The following is a 26,470-nucleotide window of genomic DNA, read 5'->3' as shown; positions in this document are numbered from 1 at the left end:
GTAGGCAATTTTAAATTGGTTCCAGGGGTACACGGGCAGCAGTGACCTGGTCAGTGTAGTAGTAGTTGAAAGAATGGACCGCAGACAGGCATCGAAGGCCTAAAATAAAAAAATTGGGCTGGCTGTAGGCAATTTTAAATTGGTTCCAGGGGTACACGGGCAGCAGTGGTGTGGTCAGTGGAGGCCTAGTGGAAGGAGTGACCGCAGACAGGCATCGAAGGCCTAACATAACAAACTTGGGCTGGCTGTAGGCACTTTTAAATTGGTTCCAGGGGTACACGGGCAGCAGTGGTCTGGTCAGTGGAAGTCTAGTGGAAGGAGTGACCGCAGACAGGCATCGAAGGCCTAAAATAATAACACATGGCTGTAGGCAATTTTAAATTGGTTCCAGGGGTACACGGACAGCAGTGGTGTGGTCAGTGGAGGCCTAGTGGAAGGAGTGACCGCAGACAGGCATCGAAGGCCTAAAATAATAACACATGGCTGTAGGCAATTTTAAATTGGTTCCAGGGGTACACGGGCAGCAGTGACCTGGTCAGTGTAGTAGTAGTTGAAAGAATGGACCGCAGACAGGCATCGAAGGCCTAAAATAAAAAAATTGGGCTGGCTGTAGGCAATTTTAAATTGGTTCCAGGGGTACACGGGCAGCAGTGACCTGGTCAGTGTAGTAGTAGTTGAAAGAATGGACCGCAGACAGGCATCGAAGGCCTAAAATAAAAAAATTGGGCTGGCTGTAGGCAATTTTAAATTGGTTCCAGGGGTACACGGGCAGCAGTGACCTGGTCAGTGTAGTAGTAGTTGAAAGAATGGACCGCAGACAGGCATCGAAGGCCTAAAATAAAAAAATTGGGCTGGCTGTAGGCAATTTTAAATTGGTTCCAGGGGTACACGGGCAGCAGTGACCTGGTCAGTGTAGTAGTAGTTGAAAGAATGGACCGCAGACAGGCATCGAAGGCCTAAAATAAAAAAATTGGGCTGGCTGTAGGCAATTTTAAATTGGTTCCAGGGGTACACGGGCAGCAGTGGTGTGGTCAGTGGAGGCCTAGTGGAAGGAGTGACCGCAGACAGGCATCGAAGGCCTAAAATAATAACACATGGCTGTAGGCACTTTTAAATTGGTTCCAGGGGTACACGGGCAGCAGTGGTCTGGTCAGTGGAAGTCTAGTGGAAGGAGTGACCGCAGACAGGCTTCGAAGGCCTAACATAACAAAATTGGGCTGGCTGTAGGCACTTTAAATTGGTTCCAGGGGTACATGGGCAGCAGTGTATGGTCAGTGGAAGTCTAGTGGAAGGAGTGACGGCAGACAGTCTTCGAAGGCCTAACATAACAAAATTGGGCTGACTGTAGGCACTTTTAAATTGGTTCCAGGGTAACACGGCCAGCAGTGGCCTGGTCAGTGTAGTAGTTGTAGAAAGAAGGGACCGCAGACAGGCTTCGAAGGCCTAACATAACAAAAATGTCAAAACAATGGTATTGTCAGTGCCAGGCATTGAAGGATGTCAGCGGCTAGACTACACATTGGTGAAGCTGTGAGAGATAATTTTGCTAGTGGTAGAGCACTGTTTGAGCTGGGGGGGGGAACTGTCTTGTGGCCGGCGGTACAGGCACAGGGCCCCTCATATTACAACGGTGTGTCTGACGTTGGGTGCGCACCACCACCGCCAGAGACACTTTATTGTACTATGAGGGACCCAGTGGCAGTGCCGTCGACCAAAAGCGGCCACACCCACCTCTTCAGACAAACAGCACTCTCAAGGGTCCAAGCGCAAAGTGGCGATAGCACGGCCCCGTGTGGGGAGTTTGGCCATTTCGTGAGGTGGAAACATGTCGTATGCTGGACAATCAGGTGAAGAAAATTACGAGATTGGAAAAGTCATTCAGAATAGTCCACAGGCAAGACCTTTTCATAGGAAAGCTAGGTGTCAGCCGGGCAGGGTGGGGCAAAAGATTTTGAAATCCAGTTGTGGTTCATTTTAATGAAGGTTAGATCATCTACATTTTGGGTAGCCAGACGAGTCCTTTTTTCTGTTAGTATTGAACCTGCAGCACTGAATACTCTTTCTGATAGGACACTAGCTGCCGGGCAAGCAAGCTCCTGCAATGCATATTCTGCCAATTCTGGCCAGGTGTCTAATTTGGATGCCCAGTAATCAAATGGGAATGACGGTTGAGGGAGAACGTCGATAAGGGATGAAAAATAGTTTGTAACCATACTGGACAAATGTTGTCTCCTGTCACTTTGAATTGATGCTGCAGTACCTGTCCTGTCTGCGGTCATAGAAAAATCACTCCACAACCTGGTCAGAAAACCCCTCTGTCCAACGCCACTTCTGATTTCTGCCCCTCTAACACCTCTGGTCTGCTGGCCCCTGGAGCTCGTGTGAGAACGATCACGGGCGCTGTGTGCAGGGAATGCCAGAAGCAAACGGTCAACAAGAGTTGATTGTTTTGTTGCTAATATTAGTTCCAAGTTCTCATGTGGCATAATATTTTGCAATTTGCCTTTATAGCGAGGATCAAGGAGGCAGGCCAACCAGTAATCGTCATCGTTCATCATTTTTGTAATGCGTGTGTCCCTTTTGAGGATACGCAAGGCATAATCCGCCATGTGGGCCAAAGTTCCCGTTGTCAAATCTGCGGTTGTGCTTGGTTGAGGGGCAGTTGCAGGCAAATCTACGTCACTTGTGTCCCTCAAAAAACCAGAACCCGGCCTTGCCACGCCACCAATTTCCCGTGCCCCCGGGAAAGCTTCCTCATTAAAAATATACTCATCCCCATCATCCTCCTCATCCTCCACCTCCTCTTCGCCCGGTACCTCGTCATGTACACTGCCCTGACCAGACAATCGCTGACTGTCATCAAGGCTTTCCTCTTCCTCTGGTGCAGACGCCTGATCCTTTATGTGCGTCAAACTTTGCATCAGCAGACGCATTAGGGGGATGCTCATGCTTATTATGGCGTTGTCTGCACTAACCAGCCGTGTGCATTCCTCAAAACACTGAAGGACTTGACACATGTCTTGAATCTTCGACCACTGCACACCTGACAACTCCATGTCTGCCATCCTACTGCCTGCCCGTGTATGTGTATCCTCCCACAAAAACATAACAGCCCGCCTCTGTTCGCACAGTCTCTGAAGCATGTGCAGTGTTGAGTTCCACCTTGTTGCAACGTCTATGATTAGGCGATGCTGGGGAAGGTTCAAAGAACGCTGATAGGTCTGCATACGGCTGGAGTGTACAGGCGAACGGCGGATATGTGCGCAAAGTCCACGCACTTTGAGGAGCAGGTCGGATAACCCCGGATAACTTTTCAGGAAGCACTGCACCACCAGGTTTAAGGTGTGAGCCAGGCAAGGAATGTGTTTCAGTTGGGAAAGGGAGATGGCAGCCATGAAATTCCTTCCGTTATCACTCACTACCTTGCCTGCCTCAAGATCTACAGTGCCCAGCCACGACTGCGTTTCTTGCTGCAAGAACTCGGACAGAACTTCCGCGGTGTGTCTATTGTCGCCCAAACACTTCATAGCCAATACAGCCTGCTGACGTATGCCAGTAGCTGCCCCATAATGGGAGACCTGGTGTGCAACAGTGGCAGGTGCGGATGGAGTGTTTGTGCGACTGCGGTCTGTGGACGAGCTCTTGCTTCTGCAGGAGGACGAGGAGGAGGAGGAGGAGGGGGTGCGAACGGCTACAGACAACTGTTTACTAGACCGTGGGCTAGGCAGAACTGTCCCAAACTTGCTGTCCCCTGTGGACCCTGAATCCACCACATTTACCCAGTGTGCCGTGATGGACACGTAACGTCCCTGGCCATGCCTACTGGTCCATGCATCTGTTGTCAGGTGCACCTTTGTGCTCACAGATTGCCTGAGTGCATGGACGATGCGCTCTTTAACATGCTGGTGGAGGGCTGGGATGGCTTTTCTGGAAAAAAAGTGTCGACTGGGTAGCTCGTAGCGTGGTACAGCGTAGTCCATCAGGTCTTTGAAAGCTTCGCTTTCAACTAACCGGTAGGGCATCATCTCTAACGAGATTAGTCTAGCTATGTGGGCGTTCAAACCCTGTGTACGCGGATGCGAGGCTAAGTATTTCCTTTTTCTAACCATAGTCTCATGTAGGGTGAGCTGGACTGGAGAGCTGGAGATCGTGGAACTAGCGGGGGTGCCGGTGGACATGGCAGACTGAGAGACGGTGGGAGATGGTATTGTTGCCGCCGGTGCCCTAGATGCAGTGTTTCCTACTACGAAACTGGTGATTCCCTGACCCTGACTGCTTTGGCCTGGCAAAGATACCTGCACAGATACAGCAGGTGGTGCGCTAAATGGTGGTCCTACACTGCCGGAAGGGATGTTGCGTTGATGACTAGCTTCATTGGCCGAGGGTGCAACAACCTTAAGGGACGTTTGGTAGTTAGTCCAAGCTTTCAAATGCATGGTGGTTAAATGTCTATGCATGCAACTAGTATTGAGACTTTTCAGATTCTGACCTCTGCTTAAGGAAGTAGAACATTTTTGACAGATGACTTTGCGCTGATCAATTGGATGTTGTTTAAAAAAATGCCAGACTGCACTCTTTCTAGCATCGGATACCTTTTCAGGCATTGCAGACTGAGCTTTAACCGGATGGCCACGCTGTCCTCCACCAGGTTTTGGCTTTGCCACGCGTTTTGGGCAAGATACGGGCCCGGCAGATGGAACCTGTGGCGATGTTGATGCCTGCTGCGGCCCCTCCTCCTCCTCTGCTTCAGAACTGCTGCCGCCTGCACCCTGTTCCCCCAATGGCTGCCAATCGGGGTCAAGAACTGGGTCATCTAATAACTCTTCTTGTACCTCCTGCGCAACTTCGTCTGTGTCACCGTGTCGTTCGGTGGTATAGCGTTCGTGATGGGGCAACATAGTCTCATCAGGGTCTGATTCTTGATCAGCACCCTGCGAGGGCAATGTTGTGGTCTGAGTCAAAGGACCAGCATAGTAGTCTGGCTGTGGCTGTGCGTCAGTGCACTCCATGTCAGATTCAATTTGTAATGGGCATGGACTGTTAACTGCTTCACTTTCTAAGCCAGGGACGGTATGTGTAAAGAGCTCCATGGAGTAACCCGTTGTGTCGCCTGCTGCATTCTTCTCTGTTGTTGTTTTTGCTGAAGAGGACAAGGAAGTGACTTGTCCCTGACCGTGAACATCCACTAACGACGCGCTGCTTTTACTTTTACCAGTTTCACGAGATGAGGCAAAAGAGCTAGAGGCTGAGTCAGCAAGATAAGCCAAAACTTGCTCTTGCTGCTCCGGCTTTAAAAGCGGTTTTCCTAATCCCAGAAAAGGGAGCGTTCGAGGCCTTGTGTAGCCGGACGACGAACCTGGCTCCACAGCTCCAGACTTAGGTGCAATATTTTTTCCCCCACGACCACCTGATGCTCCACCACTACCACTACCCTCATTACCAGCTGACAATGAACGCCCCCGGCCACGACCTCTTCCACTAGACTTCCTCATTGTTTTAAAAACGTAACCAAACTAACGTTATTTGTTGCAGTCACACAACTTACACGGTGAGCTATAACTTCTGTATGATTTAGCTACCCCTTTACAGGTTGGTGAGACCACAGCGAAAATCAGGCCCAATGTTACACACTCTTTTTTTGGTGGCTGCAAATTAGAGAGATGCCCCACACGCAGGACTGTCACTGAAGCACAAATGTTAATATTAATGTCACACTATTATTTTTTTTTTATTTTTATTTTTTTCAGGAACACTTTAGAAACCCCCCAAAAAAAAAAAAATAGATTTTTGCAGGGAGAATTTAGAAAACAAATGTAACAAACTATATGCTTTCTATGGGCCACTGAGTGAGAGATGACGCACACAGGAATCAGGAGTGGCACACAAGCCCAGAGGCCAATATTTTTCTACCAATGATTGATGGAGTTATTTTCTCTGGTAGATTTTGGAACCCAAATCAAGGAAAAAAAATGTAGGCTTTCTATGGACCACAATTGGAGAGAGAGAGAGAGAGAGATGGCACACCCAGGAGTCAAGACTGGCACACAAGCAGAAAGGCCAATATTAATCTCCCACTGTTTTTTTTGGTTGTTTTTTTTTTTTTTTTTTTCAGGGAGACTTTAGAAAAAAAAATAATAAAAAAAATATGATTTTATCAGGAAGAATTTAGAAACCAAATAAAATAAAATGATTTTTTCAGGGAGAATTTATAAAACAAATAAAACCAAAAATAGGCGTTCTATGGCCCACTGACTGAGAGATGACGCACCCAGGAGTCAAGACTGGCACACAAGCAGAAAGGCCAATATTAATCTCCCACTGTTTTTTTTTTTTTTTTTCAGGGAGACTTTAGAAAAAAAAATAATAAAAAAAATATGATTTTATCAGGAAGAATTTAGAAACCAAATAAAATAAAATAATTTTTTCAGGGAGAATTTAGAAAACAAATAAAACCAAAAATAGGCGTTCTATGGCCCACTGACTGAGAGATGACGCACACAGGAGTCAGGAGTGGCACACAAACCCAGAGGCCAATATTTTTCTACCAATGATTGATGTAGTTATTTTCTCTGGTAGATTTTAGAACCCAAATCAAGGAAAAAAAATATAGGCTTTCTATGGACCACAATTGAGAGAGAGAGAGAGAGAGAGAGAGAGAGAGAGAGAGAGAGAGAGAGAGATGGCACACCCAGGAGTCAAGACTGGCACACAAGCAGAAAGGCCAATATTAATCTCCCACTGTTTTTTTGGTTGTTTTTTTTTTTTTTTTTTTTTCAGGGAGACTTTAGAAATAAAAATAATAAAAAAAATATGATTTTATCAGGAAGAATTTAGAAACCAAATAAAATAAAATGATTTTTTCAGGGAGAATTTAGAAAACAAATAAAACCAAAAATATGCGTTCTATGGCCCACTGACTGAGAGAGAGAGAGAGATGGAACGCTTAGTACTGGCACACAAGCCCAAAGGGCAATATTAATCTCCCTTTTTTTTTCCAGGGAGAATTTCTGAAACCCAAAAAAAAAATAAAATAGGCTTTCTATGGCCCACTATTTGTGAGAGAGATGGGACGCTCAGGACTGGCACAGATGGCACGCTCAGGACTGGCACAGAAGCCCAGAGGCCAATATTAATCTCCCTTTTTTTCTGGGAGAATTTATAAAACCAAAAAAATATTTAAATAGGCTTTCTATGGCCCACTATTTGTGAGAGAGATGGCACGCTCAGGACTGGCACAGATGGCACGCTCACAACTGGCACAGAAGCCCAGAGGCCAATATTAATCTCCCTTTTTTTCTGGGAGAATTTATAAAACCAAAAAAATATTTAAATAGGCTTTCTATGGCCCACTATTTGTGAGAGAGATGGCACGCTCAGGACTGGCACAGATGGCACGCTCACAACTGGCACACAAGCCCAGAGGCCAATATTAATCTCCCTTTTTTCAGGGAAAATTTATAAAACCAAAAAAAAAATTAAATAGGCTTTCTATGGCCCACTATTTGTGAGAGAGATGGCACGCTCAGGACTGGCACAGATGGCACGCTCACAACTGGCACACAAGCCCAGAGGCCAATATTAATCTCCCTTTTTTCAGGGAAAATTTATAAAACCAAAAAAAAAATTAAATAGGCTTTCTATGGCCCACTATTTGTGAGAGAGATGGGACGCTCAGGACTGGCACAGATGGCACGCTCAGGACTGGCACAGAAGCCCAGAGGCCAATATTAATCTCCCTTTTTTTCAGGGAGAATTTATAAAACCCAAAAAAAAATAAAATAGGCTTTCTATGGCCCACTATTTGTGAGAGAGATGGCACACTCAGGACTGGCACACAAGCCCAAAGGCCAATATTAATCTCCCACTGTATTTTTATCAGGGAGAATTTATACACCCCACAAAAAAAAATACAGAAAAATGAAAAGGCTTTCTATGGCCCACTATGTGAGAGAGATGGCACACACAGGGATGGCACTCTAGCAGAAATGCCAAATTGCCAATCTTAATCTCCCACCAAAAAAAAAAAAAAAAAAAAAACAGGGAATGTCCTACAATTACTATCTCCCTGCCTGCAGTAATCTCAGCCAGGTATGGCAGGCAGCTACTATCTCCCTGCCTGCAGTAATCTCAGCCAGGTATGGCAGGCAGCAATAAGGAGTGGACTGATGCACAAATGAAATAAAAAGTGTGGACAAACAAAAAAGATAGCTGTGCAGAAAGGAAGGAACAAGAGGATTTGTGCTTTGAAAAAAGCAGTTGGTTTGCACAGCGGCGTACACACAGCAATGCAGCTATCAGGGAGCCTTCTAGGGCAGCCCAATGAGCTACAGCGCTGAGGGGAAAAAAAAAAAAAAAAAAAATTCCACTGTCCCTGCACACCGAGGGTGGTGTTGGACAGTGCAAATCGCTGCAGCACAAGCGGTTTTGTGGTTAATGGACCCTGCCTAACGCTATCCCTGCTTCTGACAAAGCGGCAGCAACCTCTCCCTAAGCTCAGATCAGCAGCAGTAAGATGGCGGTCGGCGGGAACGCCTCTTTATAGCCCCTGTGACGTCGCAGACAGCAAGCCAATCACTGCAATGCCCTTCTCTAAGATGGTGGGGACCAGGACCTATGTCATCACGCTGCCCACACTCTGCGTTTACCTTCATTGGCTGAGAAATGGCGCTTTTCGCGTCATTGAAACGCGACTTTGGCGCGAAAGTCGCGTACCGCATGGCCGACCCCGCACAGGGGTCGGATCGGGTTTCATGAAACCCCGACTTAGCCAAAAGTCGGCGACTTTTGAAAATGTTCGACCCGTTTCGCTCAACCCTAGTCACTACTTCAATTCCAAGCCCCGGCATGTGCCCAAACAGTAGTTTACCCCCACATATGGGGTATCACCGTACTCAGGAGAAACTGGACAACAACTTTTGGGGTCAAATTTCTCCTGTTACCCTTGGGAAAATTAAAAAATTCTGGGCTAAATAATTATTTTTGAGGAAAGAAAACGTATTTATTATTTTCACGGCTCTGCATTATAAACTTCTATGAAGCACTTGGGGGTTCAAAGTGCTCACCACACATCTAGATAAGTTCCTTTGGGGGTCTAGTTTCCAAAATGGGGTCACTTGTGGGGGGTTTCTACTGTTAAGCCACATCAGGGGCTCTGCAAACGCAACGTGACGCCCACAGAGCATTCCATCAAAGTCTGCATTTCAAAACGTCACTACTTCACTTCCGAGCCCCGGCATGTGCCCAAACAGTGATTTACCCCCACATATGGGGTATCAGCGTACTCAGGAGAAACTGGACAACAACTTTTGGGGTCAAATTTCTCCTGTTACCCTTGGGAAAATAAAAAATTGCAGGCTAAAAGATCATTTTTGAGAAAATAATTTTTTTTTTTATTTTCATGGCTCTGCGTTATAAACTTCTGTGAAGCACTTGGGGGTTCAAAGTCCTCACCACACATCTAGATTAGTTCCTTTGGGGGTCTAGTTTCCAAAATGGTGTCATTTCTGGGGGATCTCCAATGTTTAAGCACACAGGGGCTCTCCAAACGTGACATGGTGTCCGCTAATGATTGGAGCTAATTTTCCATTTAAAAAGCCAAATGGCGTGCCATCCCTTCCGAGCCCTGCCGTGCGCCCAAACAGTGGTTTACCCCCACATATGGGGTATCAGCGTACTCAGGACAAACTGGACAACAATATTTGGGGTCCAATTTCTCCCATTATCCTTGACAAAATAGGAAATTCCAGGCTAAAAAATCATTTTTGAGGAAAGAAAAATTATTTTTTATTTTCATGGCTCTGCGTTATAAACTTCTGTGAAGCACCTGGGGGTTTAAAGTGCTCAATATGCATCTAGATAAGTTCCTTGGGGGGTCTAGTTTCCAAAATGGGGTCACTTGTGGGGGAGCTCCAATGTTTAGGCACACAGGGGGCTCTCCAAACGCGACATGGTGTCCGCTAACAATTGGAGCTAATTTTCCATTCAAAAAGTCAAATGGCGCGCCTTCCCTTCCGAGCCCTGCCGTGTGCCCAAACAGTGGTTTACCCCCACATATGAGGTATCGGCGTACTCGGGAGAAATTGCCCAACAAATTTTATGATCCATTTTATCCTACTGCCCATGTGAAAATGAAAAAATTGAGGCGAAAATAATTTTTTTGTGAAAAAAAAGTACTTTTTCATTTTTACAGATCAATTTGTGAAGCACCTGAGGGTTTAAAGTGCTCACTAGGCATCTAAATAAGTTCCTTGGGGGGTCTAGTTTCCAAAATGGGGTCACTTGTGGGGGAGCGCCAATGTTTAGGCACACAGGAGCTATCCAAACGCGACATGGTGTCCGCTAACGATGGAAATAATGTTTCATTCAAAAAGTCAAATGGCGCTCCTTCCCTTCCGAGCCTTACCATGTGCCCAAACAGTGGTTTACCCCCACATGTGAGGTATTGGTGTACTCAGGAGAAATTGCCCAACACATTTTAGGATCCATTTTATCCTGTTGCCCATGTGAAAATGAAAAAATTGAGGCTAAAAGAATTTTTTTGTGAAAAAAAAGTACTTTTTCATTTTTACGGATCAATTTGTGAAGCACCTGGGGGTTCAAAGTGCTCACTATGCATCTAGATAAGTTCCTTGGGGCGTCTAGTTTCCAAAATGGGGTCATTTGTGGGGGAGCTCCAATTTTTAGGCACACGGGGGCTCTCCAAACGTGACATGGTGTCCGCTAAAGAGTGGAGCCAATTTTTGATTCAAAAAGTCAAATGGCGCTCCTTCCCTTCCAAGCCCTGCTGTGTGCCCAAACAGTGGTTTACCCCCACATATGAGGTATCAGCGTACTCAGGACAAATTGGACAACAACTTTCGTGGTTCAGTTTCTCCTTTTACCATTGGGAAAATAAAAAAATTGTTGCTAAAAGATAATTTTTGTGACTAAAAAGTTAAATGTTCATTTTTTCCTTCCATGTTGCTTCTGCTGCTGTGAAGCACCTGAAGGGTTAATAAACTTCTTGAATGTGGTTTTGAGTACCTTGAGGGGTGCAGTTTTTAGAATGGTGTCACTTTTGGGTATTTTCAGCCATATAGACCCCTCAAACTGACTTCAAATGTGAGGTGGTCCCTAAAAAAAATGGTTTTGTAAATTTCGTTGTAAAAATGACAAATCGCTGGTCAAATTTTAACCCTTATAACTTCCTAACAAAAAAAAATTTTGTTTCCAAAATTGTGCTGATGTAAAGTAAACATGTGGGAAATGTTATTTATTAACTATTTTGTGTCACATATCTCTCTGGTTTAACAGAATAAAAATTCAAAATGTGAAAATTGCGAAATTTTCAAAATTTTCGCCAAATTTCCGTGTTTATCACAAATAAATGCAGAATTTATTGACCTAAATTTACCACTAACATGAAGCCCAATATGTCACGAAAAAACAATCTCAGAACCGCTAGGATCCGTTGAAGCGTTCCTGAGTTATTACCTCATAAAGGGACACTGGTCAGAATTGCAAAAAACGGCAAGGTCTTTAAGGTCAAAATAGGCTGGGTCTTGAAGGGGTTAAAGACGTCCAATAATGGAATTTTTTTGTTTATTAAACAACAAAAAACATAAGTAAAAGATATACATATTTTGCGTATGACCGAATCACTATAAACATATTTGTCACAGTTAACAAGAAAAATCACAAATGTATACAATAAATTTGTTGACAATGCAGATCATAGTACCCGGAACGGGTCATACAAATCCTAAAGTATCACAAATTGTCTAAGATACCTATACTAAATCCTTAGAAAAACAAAAGGAACAAAACATAACCATATCCTGCTGCCAAAACCATCCCCATCACATTAATTGTTTAATATTGAAACTAGGCGTGATCCAATGTACATTACATCTTATTATAGTGGGGTTAGGCTATCTGCCCTGAGTCGATGCAGTGAGAGGTGAGGAATTCCATACATCCCATTCTTTGCTAAATTTCCCCAAACAGCCTCTATTTTGGTGTAACGTTCATTTGTAGGGTATAATAGAATTTACCAGATCAATCGAGGCCCTAAGAGATGGATGAGTGTTACCCATCCAATAAAGAGCTATTACTTTCCGTGCCAGAAAAAGTGTCTCCCTCAGGAAAATTTGAGTAAGATATCCCCATGTCTCTTCCTCCAGTACCCCAAATAAACAAACTAAAGGATTCAAGAGAACGGGATAATGCACAAGGGAAGTCAATATCGAAGTTATCTCACTCCAAAATGATTGGACAACTGGACATCCCCAAATCATATGAATAAAGTCAGCCTCCATTCGTGGCATCTTAGACATTCTGAGGAGTTAGACCATCCCATTTTAAATAACCGTATTGGGGTTAGATGTACTTGATGTAAGATATACGTTTGGATCATTTTATTATTAGCCGAAGGAGACACTCCCATTGGGGATTCAAGAATCATTTCCCAATCCTCTTCTTGAAGATCAGGAATTAGGAATTTCCATTTTTCTTTAACTGCCAATACAGCGGAATCAGCACCCACAGCCAACATATGTGTGTATAGTGCGGAGTTAAGACCACGGGGTCCCTGAGATTTAAGGATCCCTATTAATGGGAAATATGATATTATTTGACTGGCCCTGATCCCGCGTATATGTGATTGTATTGCCAATTGGAGTTGTAAATATCGAAAAAAATTGGGGTTTCGGAACATTGTATTTCAGGGGTGTCAAACTGCAATCCCCAAGGGCTGCAAGCAGGTCATGTTTTCAGGATTTCCTTGTACTGCACAGGTGATAATTTAATCACCTACACACATAATGATTCCAGCACCTTGTGCAAAGCTAAGGAAATCTTGAAAACACGCATGGTTTGCGGCCCTCAAGGAATGCAGTTTGACACCCCTGTTGTATTTAATTTGCAATTGTTCAAAAGATATTAATGTGCCTTGTTCATATAAATCATTAACCGAAACAACACCATGTGAAATCCAAAACTGTGTAGATGGGTGATTCAATAGCCCTGGAAAGTACATGTTATTCCATGATGGCATTTCGGCTACAATACCATCAAAGTGGGTCACCTTCTTTACCTGTTTCCAAACCAGCCTCGCTAACCGGAGCAATGGTAGTAATCTAGGAGTGGTGGGTCTATCAATTTCCAAAAAACCTATCGGACAATCAGATCTTGCAGCCTGGATTAAATGGCTCTCCGAATTTGGTAAAAAGTTTTCTGGCATCCATTTACTCAATGCCCTAAGCTGTCCAGCTAAATAGTATAGGAAAAAAATCAAGCAACGCCGCCCCTCCCATTTGCTTACATCTATGTAAAGTAGATAATTTGAGCTTAGGCCTGGCTTTTCCCCAGATAAATGAAATTAAAGAGTTCAAATTTGAAAAAAAGGATTTGGGAACAGGAACTGCAGTATGTTGAAGGGAGTAATTAGGCTTCGGGAGCAATCTCATCTTAACCCCTTCATGACCGGGGGATTTTTCGTTTTTCCGTGTTCGTTTTTCGCTCCCCTCCTTCCCAGAGCCATAACTTTTTTATTTTTCTGTCAATTTGGCCATGTGAGGGCTAATTTTTTGCGGGACGAGTTGTACTTTTGAACGACATCATTGGTTTTAGCATGTCGTGTACTAGAAAACGGGAAAAAAATTCCAAGTGCGGTGAAATTGCAAAAAAAGTGCAATCCCACATTGGTTTTTTGTTTGGCTTTTTTGCTAGGTTCACTAAATGCTAAAACTGACCTGCCATTATGATTCTCCAGGTCATTACGAGTTCATAGACACCAAACATGACTAGGTTATTTTTTATCTAAGTGGTGAAAAAAAATTCCAAACTTTGCTAAAAAAAAAAAAAAAAAAAAAAAAATTGCGCCATTTTCCGATACTCGTAGCGTCTCCATTTTTCATCATCTGGGGTCGGTTGAGGGCTTATTTTTTGCGTGCCGAGATGACGTTTTTAATGATAGCATTTCGGTGCAGATACGTTCTTTTGATCGCCCGTTATTGCATTTTAATGCAATGTCGCGGCGACCAAAAAAACGTAATTCTGGCGTTTCGAATTTTTTCCCCGCTACGCTGTTTAGCGATCAGGTTAATACTTTTTTTTAATTGATAGATCGGGCGATTCTGAGCGCGGCGATACCAAATATGCGTAGATTTGATATTTTTTTTTATTGATTTATTTTGATTGGGGCGAAAGGGGGGTGATTTAAACTTTTATGTTTTTTTTATTTTTCACATTTTTTTAAACTTTTTTTTTTTAACTTTTGCCATGCTTCAATAGCCTCCATGAGAGGCTAGAAGTAGGCATAGCACGATCGGCTCTGCTACATAGCAGCGATCTGCTGATCGCTGCTATGTAGCAGAATTGCACGTGTGCTGTGAGCGCCGACCACAGGGTGGCGCTCACAGCGACGGGCAATCAGTAACCATAGAGGTCTCAAGGACCTCTATGGCTACCATTCACAAGCATCGCCGACCCCCGATCATGTGACGGGGGTCGGCGATGACGTCATTTCCGGCCGCCCGGCCGGAAGCGGTAGTTAAATGCCGCTGTCTGCGTTTGACAGCGGCATTTAACTAGTTAATAGGTGCGGGCAGATCGCGATTCTGCCCGCGCCTATTACGGGCACATGTCAGCTGTTCAAAACAGCTGACATGTCCCGGCTTTGGTGCGGGCTCACCGCGGAGCCCTGCATCAAAGCAGGGGAGCCGGCATCGGACGGTATAGTACGTCCGATGCCGGTAAGGGGTTAATCAGATTTATACGGCCAGAGACAGATAGTGGTAATTTGCTACAGATTTAAAATTTATGTTTAACCAAGTCTAGTAACGGGAGAATATTAACCCCTTCATGACCCAGCCTATTTTGACCTTAAAGACCTTGCCGTTTTTTGCAATTCTGACCAGTGTCCCTTCATGAGGTAATAACTCAGGAACGCTTCAATGGATCCTAGCGGTTCTGAGATTGTTTTTTCGTGACATATTGGGCTTCATGTTAGTGGTAAATTTAGGTCAATAGATTCTGTGTTTATTTGTGATAAAAACGGAAATTTGGCGAAAATTTTGAAAATTTCGCAATTTTCACATTTTGAATTTTTATTCTGTTAAACCAGAGAGTTATGTGACACAAAATAGTTAATAAATAACATTTCCCACACGTCTACTTTACATCAGCACAATTTTGGAAACAAAATTTTTTTTTGCTAGGAAGTTATAACGGTTAAAATTTGACCAGCGATTTCTCATTTCTACAACGAAATTTACAAAACCATTTTTTTTAGGGACCACCTCACATTTGAAGTCAGTTTGAGGGGTCTATATGGCTGAAAATACCCAAAAGTGACACCATTCTAAAAACTGCACCCCTCAAGGTGCACAAAACCACATTCAAGAAGTTTATTAACCCTTCAGGTGCTTCACAGCAGCAGAAGCAACATGGAAGGAAAAAATGAACATTTAACTTTTTAGTCACAAAAATGATTTTTCAGCAACAATTTTTTTATTTTCCCAATGGTAAAAGGAGAAACTGAACCACGAAAGTTGTTGTCCAATTTGTCCTGAGTACGCTGATACCTCATATGTGGGGGTAAACCACTGTTTGGGCGCACGGCAGGGCTTGGGAGGGAAGGAGCGCCATTTGACTTTTTGAATGAAAAATTGGCTGCACTCTTTAGCGGACACCATGTCACATTTGGAGAGCCCCCGTGTGCCTAAAAATTGGAGCTCCCCCACAAGATGCATAGTGAGCCCTTTAAACCCCCAGATTCTTCACAAATTGATCCGTAAAAATGAAAAAGTACTTTTTTTTCACAAAAAAAGTTTTTTAGCCTCAATTTTTTCATTTTCACATGGACAACAGGATAAAATGGATCCTAAAATTTGTTGAGCAATTTCTCCCGAGTACGCCGATACCTCATATGTGGGGGTAAACCACTGTTTGGGCACACGGCAGGGCTCGGAAGGGAAGGCGCGCCTTTTAACTTTTTGAATGGAAAATTAGCTCCAATTGTTAGCGGACACCATGTCGCATTTGGAGAGCCCCTGTGTGCCTATGCAATGGAGCTCCCCCACAAGTGACCCCATTTTGGAAACTAGACCCCCCAAGGAACTTACCTAGATGCATACTGAGCACTTTAAACCCCCAGGTGCTTCACAGAAGTTTATAATGCAGAGCCATGAAAATAAAAAATAATTTTTCTTTTCTCAAAAATGATTTTTTAGCCTGGAATTTCCTATTTTGCCAATGGTAATAGGAGAAATTGGACCACAAATGTTGTTGTCCAGTTTGTCCTGAGTATGCAGATACCCCATATGTGGGGGTAAAACACTGTTTGGGCGCACGGCAGGGCTCAGAAGGGAAGGCACGCCATGTGGCTTTTTAAATGGAATATTATCTCCAATCATTAGCGGACACCATGTCGCGTTTGGAGAGCCCCTGTGTGCCTAAACATTGGAGATCCCCCACAAATTACCCCATTTTGGAAACTAGACCCCCAAAGGAACTAATCTAGATGTGTAGTGAGCACTTTGAACCCTCAAGTGCTTCACAGAAGTTTATAACGCAGAGCCATGAAAATAAAATAAAAAAATTATTTTCTCAAAAATGAATTTTAGCCCGCAATTTTTTATTTTCCCAAGGGTAACAGGAGAAATTTGACCCCAAAAGTTGTTGTTGAGTTTCTCCTGAGTACGCTGATACCCCATATGTGGGGGTAAACCACTGTTTAGGCACATGCTGGGGCTCGGAAGTGAAGTAGTGACGTTTTGAAATGCAGACTTTGATGGAATGCTCTGTGGGCGTCACGTTGCGTTTGCAGAGCCCCTTATGTGGCTAAACAGTAGAAACCCCCCACAAGTGTCCCCATTTTGGAAACTAGACCCCGAAAGGAACTTATCTAGATGTGAGGTGAGCACTTTGAACCCCCAAGTGCTTCACAGAAGTTCATAACACAGAGCAGTGAAAATAATAAATACGTTTTCTTTCCTCAAAAATAATTTTTTAGCCCAGAATTTTTTATTTTCCCAAGGGTTACAGGAGAAATTGGACCACAAAAGTTGTTGTCCAGTTTCTCCTGAGTACGCTGATACCCCATGTGTGGGGGTAAACCACTGTTTGGGCACACGTGGGGGCTCAGAAGGGAAGTAGTGACTTTTGAAATGCAGACTTTGATGGAATGGTCTGCGGGCGTCACGTTGCGTTTGCAGAGCCCCTGGTGTGCCTAAACAGTAGAAACCCCCCACAAGTGACCCCATTTTGGAAACTAGACCCCCCAAGGAACTTATCTAGATATGTGGTGAGCACTTTGAACCCCCAAGTGCTTCACAGACGTTTACAACGCAGAGCCGTGAAAATAAAAAATCATTTTTCTTTCCTCAAAAATGATGTTTTAGCAAGCAATTTTTTATTTTCTCAAGGGTAACAGGAGAAATTGGACCCCAGTAATTGTTGCGCAGTTTGTCCTGAGTATGCTGGTACCCCATATGTGGGGGTAAACCACTGTTTGGGCACACGTCGGGGTTCGGAAGTGAGGGAGCACCATTTGAATTTTTGAATACAAGATTGGCTGGAATCAATGGTGGCGCCATGTTGCGTTTTGGAGACCCCCTGATGTGCCTAAACAGTGGTAACCCCTCAATTCTACCTCGAACACTAACCCCAACACACCCCTAACCCTAATCCCAACTGTAGCCATAACCCTAATCACAACCCTAACCCCAACACACCCCTAACCACAACCCTAACCCCAACACACCCCTAACCCTAACCACAACCCTAATTCCAACCCAACCCTAAGGCTATGTGCCAACGTTGCGGATTCGTATGAGATTTTTCAGCACCATTTTTGAAAAATCCGCGGGTAAAAGGCACTACGTTTTACCTGCGGATTTTCCGCGGATTTCCAGTGTTTTTTGTGCGGATTTCACCTGCGGATTCCTATTGAGGAACAGGTGTAAAACGCCGCGGAATCTGCACAAAGAATTGGCATGCTGCGGAAAATACAACGCAGCGTTCCCGCGCGGTATTTTCCGCACCATGGGCACAGCGGATTTGGTTTTCCATATGTTTACATGGTACTGTAAACCTGATGGAACACTGCTGCGGATCCTCAGCCAAATCCGCACCGTGTGCACATAGCCTAATTCTAAAGGTATGTGCACACGCTGCAGAAAATGCTGCGGATCCGCAGCAGTTTCCCATGAGTTTACAGTTCAATGTGAACCTATGGGAACCAAAAATCGCTGTACACATGCTGCGGAAAAACTGCACGGAAACGCAGCGGTTTACATTCCGCAGCATGTCACTTCTTTCTGCGGATTCCGCAGCGGTTTTACAACTGCTCAAATAGAAAATCGCAGTTGTAAAACCGCAGTGAAATGCGCAGAAAAACCGCGGTAAATCCACGATAAATCGGCAGCGGTTTAGCACTGTGGATTTTTCAAATCTGCTGCGGAAAAATCCGCATAGGACCAGAATATGTGTGCACATACCGAAACCCTACCCCTAACCCTACCCCTAACCCTACCCCTACCCCTAACCCTACCCTAACCCTAGTTCTTACCCCAACCTTAGTGAAAAAAAAAAAAATTCTTTATTTTTTTATTGGCCCTATCTATGGGGGTGACAAAGGGGGGGGTCATTTACTATTTTTTTTATTTTGATCACTGAGATAGGTTATATCTCAGTGATCAAAATTCACTCTGGAACGAATCTGCCGGCCGGCAGATTCGGCGGGCGCACTGCACATGCGCCCGCCATTTTGGAAGATGGCGGCGCCCATGAAAGAAGACGGACGGACCTCAGGCGGCCAGGTAAGTATAAGGGGGGGGAGATCAGGGCACGGGGGGGGGGGCGTCGGAGCACGGGGGGGGTGGATCGGAGCATGGGGGTGGTGGATCGGAACATGGGAGGGAGGATTGGAGCACGGGGGAGGATTGGAGCACGGGGTGAGGGATCGCTGTGCGGGGGGGTGGATCGGAGCACGGGGGGGGTCGCTGTGTGCGGGGGGTGGGGATCGGAGTGCGGGGGGGTTTGTTTGGAGCGCGGGGGGTGTGATTGGTGCACGGGGGAAGCGGACAGGAGGACGGGGGAGCGGAGCACAGGACGGAGGGGAGCGGACCACAGATCGGGGGGCTGGGGGGGCGATCGGAGGGGTGGGGTGGGTGCACATAAGTGTTTCCAGCCATGGCCGATGATATTGCAGCATCGGCCATGGCTGGATTGTAATATTTCACCAGTTTTTTAGGTGAAATATTACAAATCGCTCTGATTGGCAGTTTCACTTTCAACAGCCAATCAGAGCGATCGTAGCCACGAGGGGGTGAAGCCACCCCCCCTGGGCTAAACTACCACTCCCCCTGTCCCTGCAGATCGGGTGAAATGAGAGTTAACCCTTTCACCCGGCCTGCAGGGACGCGATCTTTCCATGACGCATATGCTGCGTCATGGGTCGGAATGGCACCGACTTTCATGACGCAGCGTATGCGTCAAAGGTCGGGAAGGGGTTAAATTGTAAATCGAGCCTACTATATTTTGGTATAATTATTCCTAAGTATTTAAAGCTAGATGCTACCAGTAATGAGAAGAGCCCTTCAAGGTGATCTGTTGAATCATGGGTAAGAGGCATCAAAGCAGACTTATCCCAATTAATATATAACCCCGAACGTTTACTAAATCCGTTTATAGTAGTGATCACATGCAACAACTTCTCTTCTACATTATGCATAAATATTACCATATCATCCACATATAAACCAATAACATCCGCGCGATCAGCTATCTCGATACCCTTAATCGATAGAGTAGATCTCATACGTATTGCTAATGAATAATGGAAATTATTACTATTCCAAGATCTAATGATTAAAATGAACATTGTTTGTGTGAAAACCCCTTTTAATACTAAATAAATCGAGTTATTTTGAAAATGTTGATTACATTTTTTCAGCATGTGCATGTCAGTATCCAATCTATCCATCTTCTGGTTTATATAGTTCCACAACTTTTCCTTCTTGCTGTTGCAATTTCAATGTGGAGTAGTGTGCTTTTAAATTAAAGGGGTTGTCCAGGTTGGGGAGCAAAATCTGCAGTCATTCTATATGACTTCAGGCTTCAGTGAGACCGAGTGGTCATACGAATACATATATGCGATTTCCATACATGAGGACTAGTTGGATTCAGCTTCTCTCAATTCAATTCTATGGAAAGAAGCCGGATTACACCACCGTAATCAGCATGTACCACATGTATGCAAATTGAATATAAGCGGTCATGTCACCATTGGCTCGTAACGACAATACCATGCAATCGAGATAGTGTGTGCACTGCACACTGTCAAGATTCAGAACAATTGTAAAGAGAAAAGTCCCGGTCATCTATGTTCAATTCAGCTTGTAATCTTGGGCGGTGCACGGAGTGCTGTGTTGGCGGCAAGCAGGAGAAACAAAGCGCACTATGATTAAGAACCATTTGGTTCGAAATGTGTAAGGTCACCCCTCTGTCGATACCTTACCTTGAAAAGAACTTAATATGATCTAATAATGAAAGCACGTTTTTTTTTATCCATGGACGTGATGCTGGATTTTCACTTTGTCAAGATTCCGAATTTCGCTCTCTAACTTGGACAACCCCTTTGACATAACATTTGATTTAAATAGGATATTTTCTGATAATGCTTTCCTTTTAAAAGAGGTGCAACACAGATTTGTTTACTATAAAGGGAATCTGTCAGACGATTCATGATAGCCAAACTACAGGCAGTATAAATTGCTGCCTGGTATATTATTATTCAAAATGTACTTTGAAGACCCAACACAAGATGAGACTAGCCCAGTACTGCCCCCAGCTGGCTCCTCTCAGCATTGCAGGTGATTGGTCTCTTTCTCAGCTTGAGCCGGACTAGTCTCGTCTCCAGCAATGGTCTGCAGCAGACTCTTCAGAATATATTTTATCTGCAACACTTAAGGCTTCTTTCACACTAGCGTCGGAATCTCCCCGTCGCAATGCGTCGGGGAGAGATTCCGACGCTAGCGTTTGCTGCATTGCACAATGGAGGCAGCGGATGCATTTTTCCGGCGCATCCGCTGCCCCATTGTAAGGTGCGGGGAGGTGGGGGCGGAGTTCCGGCCGCGCATGCGCGGTCGGAAAAAGCGGTCCGTCGGGAGAAAAAAACGTTACATGTAGGGTTTTTTTCTCCCGACGGTCCGCCAAAGCACGACGCATTCGTCGCAAGACGGATGCGAAGTGTGCAAATCCGTCGCAAATGCGTTCTCAATAGAACTGTATGGGGAAAAAACGCATCCTGCAAGCACTTTTGCAGGATGCGTTTTTTCTGCAAAACGACGCATTGTGACGGATTTAAAAAAACGCTAGTGTGAAAGTAGCCTAAGAGCTTCAGACGAGGATATTCTGGGCTGCAAGTGTGTAGTCAAGCTGCAATTCATGCTGCCCATGGTTTGAGCAGCATGAGTCGCCTGACCGGTTCCCGTTAATGAGTTGGTATTACAATGCTCTGCTGGGTCACAATAGCCGGCGATGTGCTAGGAAGTGGTAAAATGCCAAAAGGCAAAATTCCAGTGGTCATAAGGGTCACAGAAGTAGGACCTGGGGATCAATAACAAGAACATACCTCCAGGTTATATTCCATTGCAGTCTCCAGGTCATCGCGTTTCGCTGCAAGCTGAGCCAAGTTTTTATATGTTGAATACTTTAGCATTAATCCAGGATGCTTTAGTCCCTCTCTTTCTTCACTCAAAGGAACAGCCTAAAACATGGAAACAATGATTTAAGTATCATTCTTGTAACAGAATGGATCATAAAAGCAGAAATAAAATAAAGAATAAATATGTGAAATAGAGGATTTTACAGTAAGTACAAAAATCATCTCTAGCTCGTAGCCTTCATTGGGAGAAAAGGGGCACAAAAAACAAGGGGTGTACACTGCTGCCACCAGGAGGCTGACAGTAAGAATTACAACCTAAAGAAAAGAAAAAAAAGGCCAATCCTCTTCAGGCTACATCCACCTACTGGAAACCAAGCTATTCAGTCAGTGAGCGAAGCACAAGAAGAAACAGAAAGAAATGACGAATACATGCGTATCGGGGCAACAACAAAACGGGATAGGCGCTGTGTCTCCCAATGAAGACTACTCGAAAAGGATTTTACAGCAAGAAAAAAAAAAAAGCCTCTTTTCTCAGGCGCTTCATATGGGATAACTGGAAACCATGGAACATCCTGAAGCAGCCCCAAGCGTGGGAAATACTTAAAGGGGTTTTCTCATGAACAAAGTTGATTTTAATCATCATTTTAATCATTAGATCTTTGAATAATAAAGTCCACATTTGGATGTGTTAAATAAAATGTTCCTGTGCTGAGATAATCTTATACATGTGCCCCTGCTGTGTACTGTGTAATGGCCGTGTCTGACCGTACAGGGACATGGTCTGATCATAGCACAGCTCCTGGGTAGGGGAGAAAGTAAAAAAGTATATAGACATTACAGCAAGGCATCGCAAATTATTATTTCTTTGAAGTAAAATATTGTTTAAATAGGCAGTGAAATGTTTTATCTCACAGAAAGAATCAGTTGTGATCCCATGCTGTAATATCAGTATACTCTTTTGCTTCCTCCCCTGCCCAGGAGCTGTGCTATGATCAGACCATGCTCCTGTACGGTCAGACACAGCCATTACACAGTACACAGCAGGGGCACATGTATAAGATTATCTCAGCACAGGAACATTTTTTTTAACACATCCAATTGTGGAACTTAATTTTATTCCAAGATGTATTGATTAAAACATACATTGTTTGTGGGAAAACCCCTTTAAATGTGTAAAGCAAATCCTTCAGGTAGTCATTCAACCGACTGCCGCTTTTAGCACCTTTTTGTCCAGGTTAGCATCCACCCGTAAACCGAAGGTGTAAGCTTTGTAGAATTTTGAGGTGTGGATTGAAGTCCGAATAGTAGACTTAGAAAGCAGCAAGGTCAATGCCTGATGGCGGACAGCCAAGAAAGACCCCACTACCCGGGTGTAAAGAGCCTTAACCTCCGCAAGGGACTTTGCTCTTGGCTTTTTAACCCCTTAATCCCCGGGCCATTTTCCGATTTTGCATTTTCGCCTTTTGCTCCCCTTCTTCCCAGAGCCATAACTATTTTTCGGTCAATATGACAATGTGAGGGCTTGTTTTTTGCGGGACAAGTTGTGCTTTTGATCGACACCATTGGTTTTAACATATTGTGTACTGGAAAACAGGAAAAAAATTCCAATTGCAGTCAAATTGCAAAAAAGTGCAATTCCACAGTTGTTTTTTGTTTCTTTACCATTTTCACTAAATGCTAAAACTGACCTGCCATTATGATTTTCCAGGTCATTATGAGTTCATAGACACCAAACATGGATTGCAGTATCATTGCGGTTGTGTGGAACATCCAGATGGTATTTGTCCTGAGAAAAAATAATAAACGCCAAAGCCTTTGGTCAATTGGAGAGGCTGCCCTTGGCGGGAGTAATCCCTCCCTACTGATGACTGTGACTGTACCAGTGGCAAGTAGAGGCTTCGATTTGATAGGAAGGTTCGTGCTGCAAGCTGTGAGGAGTCAGTGTCATATTCCCATCCGACAGCTCCAGAATCCGGTGTGGATATTGTCAGATTGGAGCACTGAATACGGAGAAGATCACCTTCCATGTGCTGTCTGGCTGGGTTCATCTACTTCTCTTAGATCAATCAGAGCTGAGAACTCAAGTCTCAGTTCTAGTCTGGAGATCCCAAGAGGTGCTTCGTTGCAAACACTCAAGTCACAAGAGGTGCTGCTCCCAGGAACCTCCCTGCCTTGAGGACGTGTCCTCTTGGAGACCAGGCTGAAGATGTACCCAGAGAAGGTATTTTCAGTTTCTAGGTGGTCATTTGAAGCGAATGTCAAGGCGGTGGCATCTTCCAACTGTTTGCGATCCACCAAGCAGGTGGTGCAACTCCAGTTGGTCCTTGAATCCTCCAGGGTGGTAGCTGGTCTCATTGTAGAGACTATGCAAAATTCCTGGTACTATGCCTGTTTCGTCCCACTCCGAGACTTGATGGAGAGAAGCATCTTAGTCGTGAAGATGGTGAGAGATGTCACTCTTCCAGTGGACAGGAGAAGTCGTGGTCCTGAAGAGAGGTCATGGGAGTCAGAAGAGGTGCTGGCCAGAGGTGCTGGCCTCCAACTTCTCTGCAGAGAGTCCGCACGAGCTTGAAGAAGAAGGGGCATAAGAGTGGGGTACTCTAACGCTATTGCCGGCGCACCTGCATGGTTCCCATTTACCCTCCATGCAGGGACACTGGCATAGTCACCGCAATGACCGCGCGGCATGCTCCCTGCTTGTGTTGTGCGTGCTGCAGTTCCTGGAGGCATTCCTAGTGCACGCACGCTGCTGTGTTCTTAAAGGGCCTGCACACGCACCTGCATGATGGTCCCTAGCCAATAGCTGAGAGGCATATTGTTTAAAAGGTATCCTTTCATTAGTGTGTTACTTATGCAACTAGTGAGTTGCTAGGCCCCCTGGTCCTCCTGTGGCTAGTGTCCTGAAACTGAAGTCACTGGTCCGTGCATGGCCAGTCCAGACCTTGTAGTCCATGGTCTTTGCTTGGCCAGTCCTGAACCCAAAGTTCCTGGTCCTTGTGTGGCCAATCCTGAACCCAAACCCCTTGTCACTGTGTGGCTAGTGCTTTACTTCGTCCCCCAGTCTGTCAGTCTGTGTGCAGCCAGTACCTGAATCTATAACCGAGACCTGTGTGTCTGAGTGTGTGCTATCCAAGTATTCCATGTATCCAGACTGTCCTATCAGTCTCCGAATCAATTCTCAATCAAGAGACTCTGTCAGTAACCGCTCTACCCATGGATCCTGAACCTAGTAGTCTGACTGGAGTCCGTGTCAGTAAGAGTTATGTAGAGGATCCAGAACTAAGCTAAACTGAATGGCTTAGGCTTCTTTCACACTTGCGTCGTGTGACGTACATCGCAATCCGTCGTTTTGGGAAAAAAACGGATCCTGCAAATGTGCCCGCAGGATGCGTTTTTTCCCATAGACTTGTATTGCCGACAGGTCGCGACGTATGGCCATACATCGTGTTCGTCGTGCACTGGATCCGTCGTGTTTTGGCGGACCGTCGGCACGAAAAAACGTTCAATGTAACGTATTTGGTACGTCGCGTAAGCCATTTTCTACCGCGCATGCGTGGTCGGAACTCCGCCCCCCTCCTCCCCGGACTTTAGAATCGGCAGCAGATGCGTCGAAAAACTGCATCTGCTGCCCACGCCGACGCAAGTGTGAAAATAGCCTGAGGCCTCTTTCACACTTCTGTCTTTCATCTCCCGCCATAATGCGTCGTTTTGTGAAAAAAACGGATCCTGCGATTTTGCCCGCAGGATGCGTTTTTTTTTATCAGACTTGTATTAGCGACGGAATGTGACGGATGGCCACACGTTCCATCCGTCATGAACTGGATCGGTTGTAAAATTGCTGTCCACCGGGCGGAGAAAACGCACAGAGGAACGTTTTTTCTGCACGTCGGAAAATCGCTTAGCGACGGATCCTGCGCTGCCAGTCACTGGCTATAATGTAAGCCTATGGGCGCAGGCTCCATCGCTGACTGTGAAAAGCAGGAATCCAGCGACGGGTTCCGTCTTTTCAAACTGAGCATGCGTGGAAGAATTTCCAGTCAGGGAAATTCTCTCTCTCTCTTTTTACTATTGATGCTGCCTATGCAGCATCATTAGTAAAAAGATATAGTGTTAAAAATAAAAAAATAAATAAATAAAAAAAATAAAAAATAAATAAATAAAATCGCAATATTCCCACCTTCCGGCGTCCCGCGCAGCGTTACCGATGCTCGCGATGCTCCCGGCAGCTGCCATTCCCAGTAATGCCTTCCGAAATGACCCGATGACGTCACGGGCGAGACCGCTACGTCATCAGAGGTCATTGTAACGTATGGCATTACTGGGAACGCCAGCTGCCGGGAGCATCGGTAAAGCTGCGCAGGACACCGAAAGGTGAGAATATTGCGATTTTTTATTTAGTTTTTCATTGTTAACATCGGATGTGTTGTGTATGCGTTTTTGCAGTGGAAAACTGCACAACAGGTGCACATAGCTTCAATGGGTCCGTCAGAAAAAAGGGACCCAGTGCACCTGTTTTTCACAATCTGAACAGGATCCGTCTTTCCAACATTTTGATGGATCCTGTGCAGATTGTAAAAACGGAAGTGTGAAAGAGGCCTTTAATGTCAGTAGGTGGGTGTAGCCTGCTGAGGAGACAACTTTTTTCTTCAGGTTGTAATTCTTATTGTCAGCCTCTTGTTGGCAGCAGTGTACATCCCATGGTTTCCTGTGTCCCCCCCCCAAAGAAGCACGTGAGAAAGGATATTGTTAGAAAAATTGAATATCAAGTCTATAAACCAAGTTAAGTCTGACCGAGAATGAGAAGCAGCATGCACCATACCC

At 44.9% G+C, this 26,470-nt stretch overlaps 1 protein-coding gene across 6 annotated transcripts in view; it reads right to left on the bottom strand.

Moving 5' to 3' along the window:
- Positions 1-26,470, bottom strand: part of CABIN1 (calcineurin binding protein 1) — a 310,182-nt gene that overhangs the window by 252,456 nt on the left and 31,256 nt on the right. For all 6 annotated transcript variants that reach the window (XM_069757196.1, XM_069757237.1, XM_069757215.1 and 3 more), the window contains exon 5: positions 21,617-21,751. In XM_069757196.1, the coding sequence (XP_069613297.1) occupies positions 21,617-21,751 (135 nt within the window). The remainder of the gene's footprint in view (positions 1-21,616; positions 21,752-26,470) is intronic.

The sequence above is a fragment of the Ranitomeya imitator genome, chromosome 1 (assembly GCF_032444005.1).
Source record: "Ranitomeya imitator isolate aRanImi1 chromosome 1, aRanImi1.pri, whole genome shotgun sequence".
Taxonomy (NCBI): domain Eukaryota; kingdom Metazoa; phylum Chordata; class Amphibia; order Anura; family Dendrobatidae; genus Ranitomeya; species Ranitomeya imitator.
This window is presented reverse-complemented; position numbering and strand designations above follow the sequence as displayed.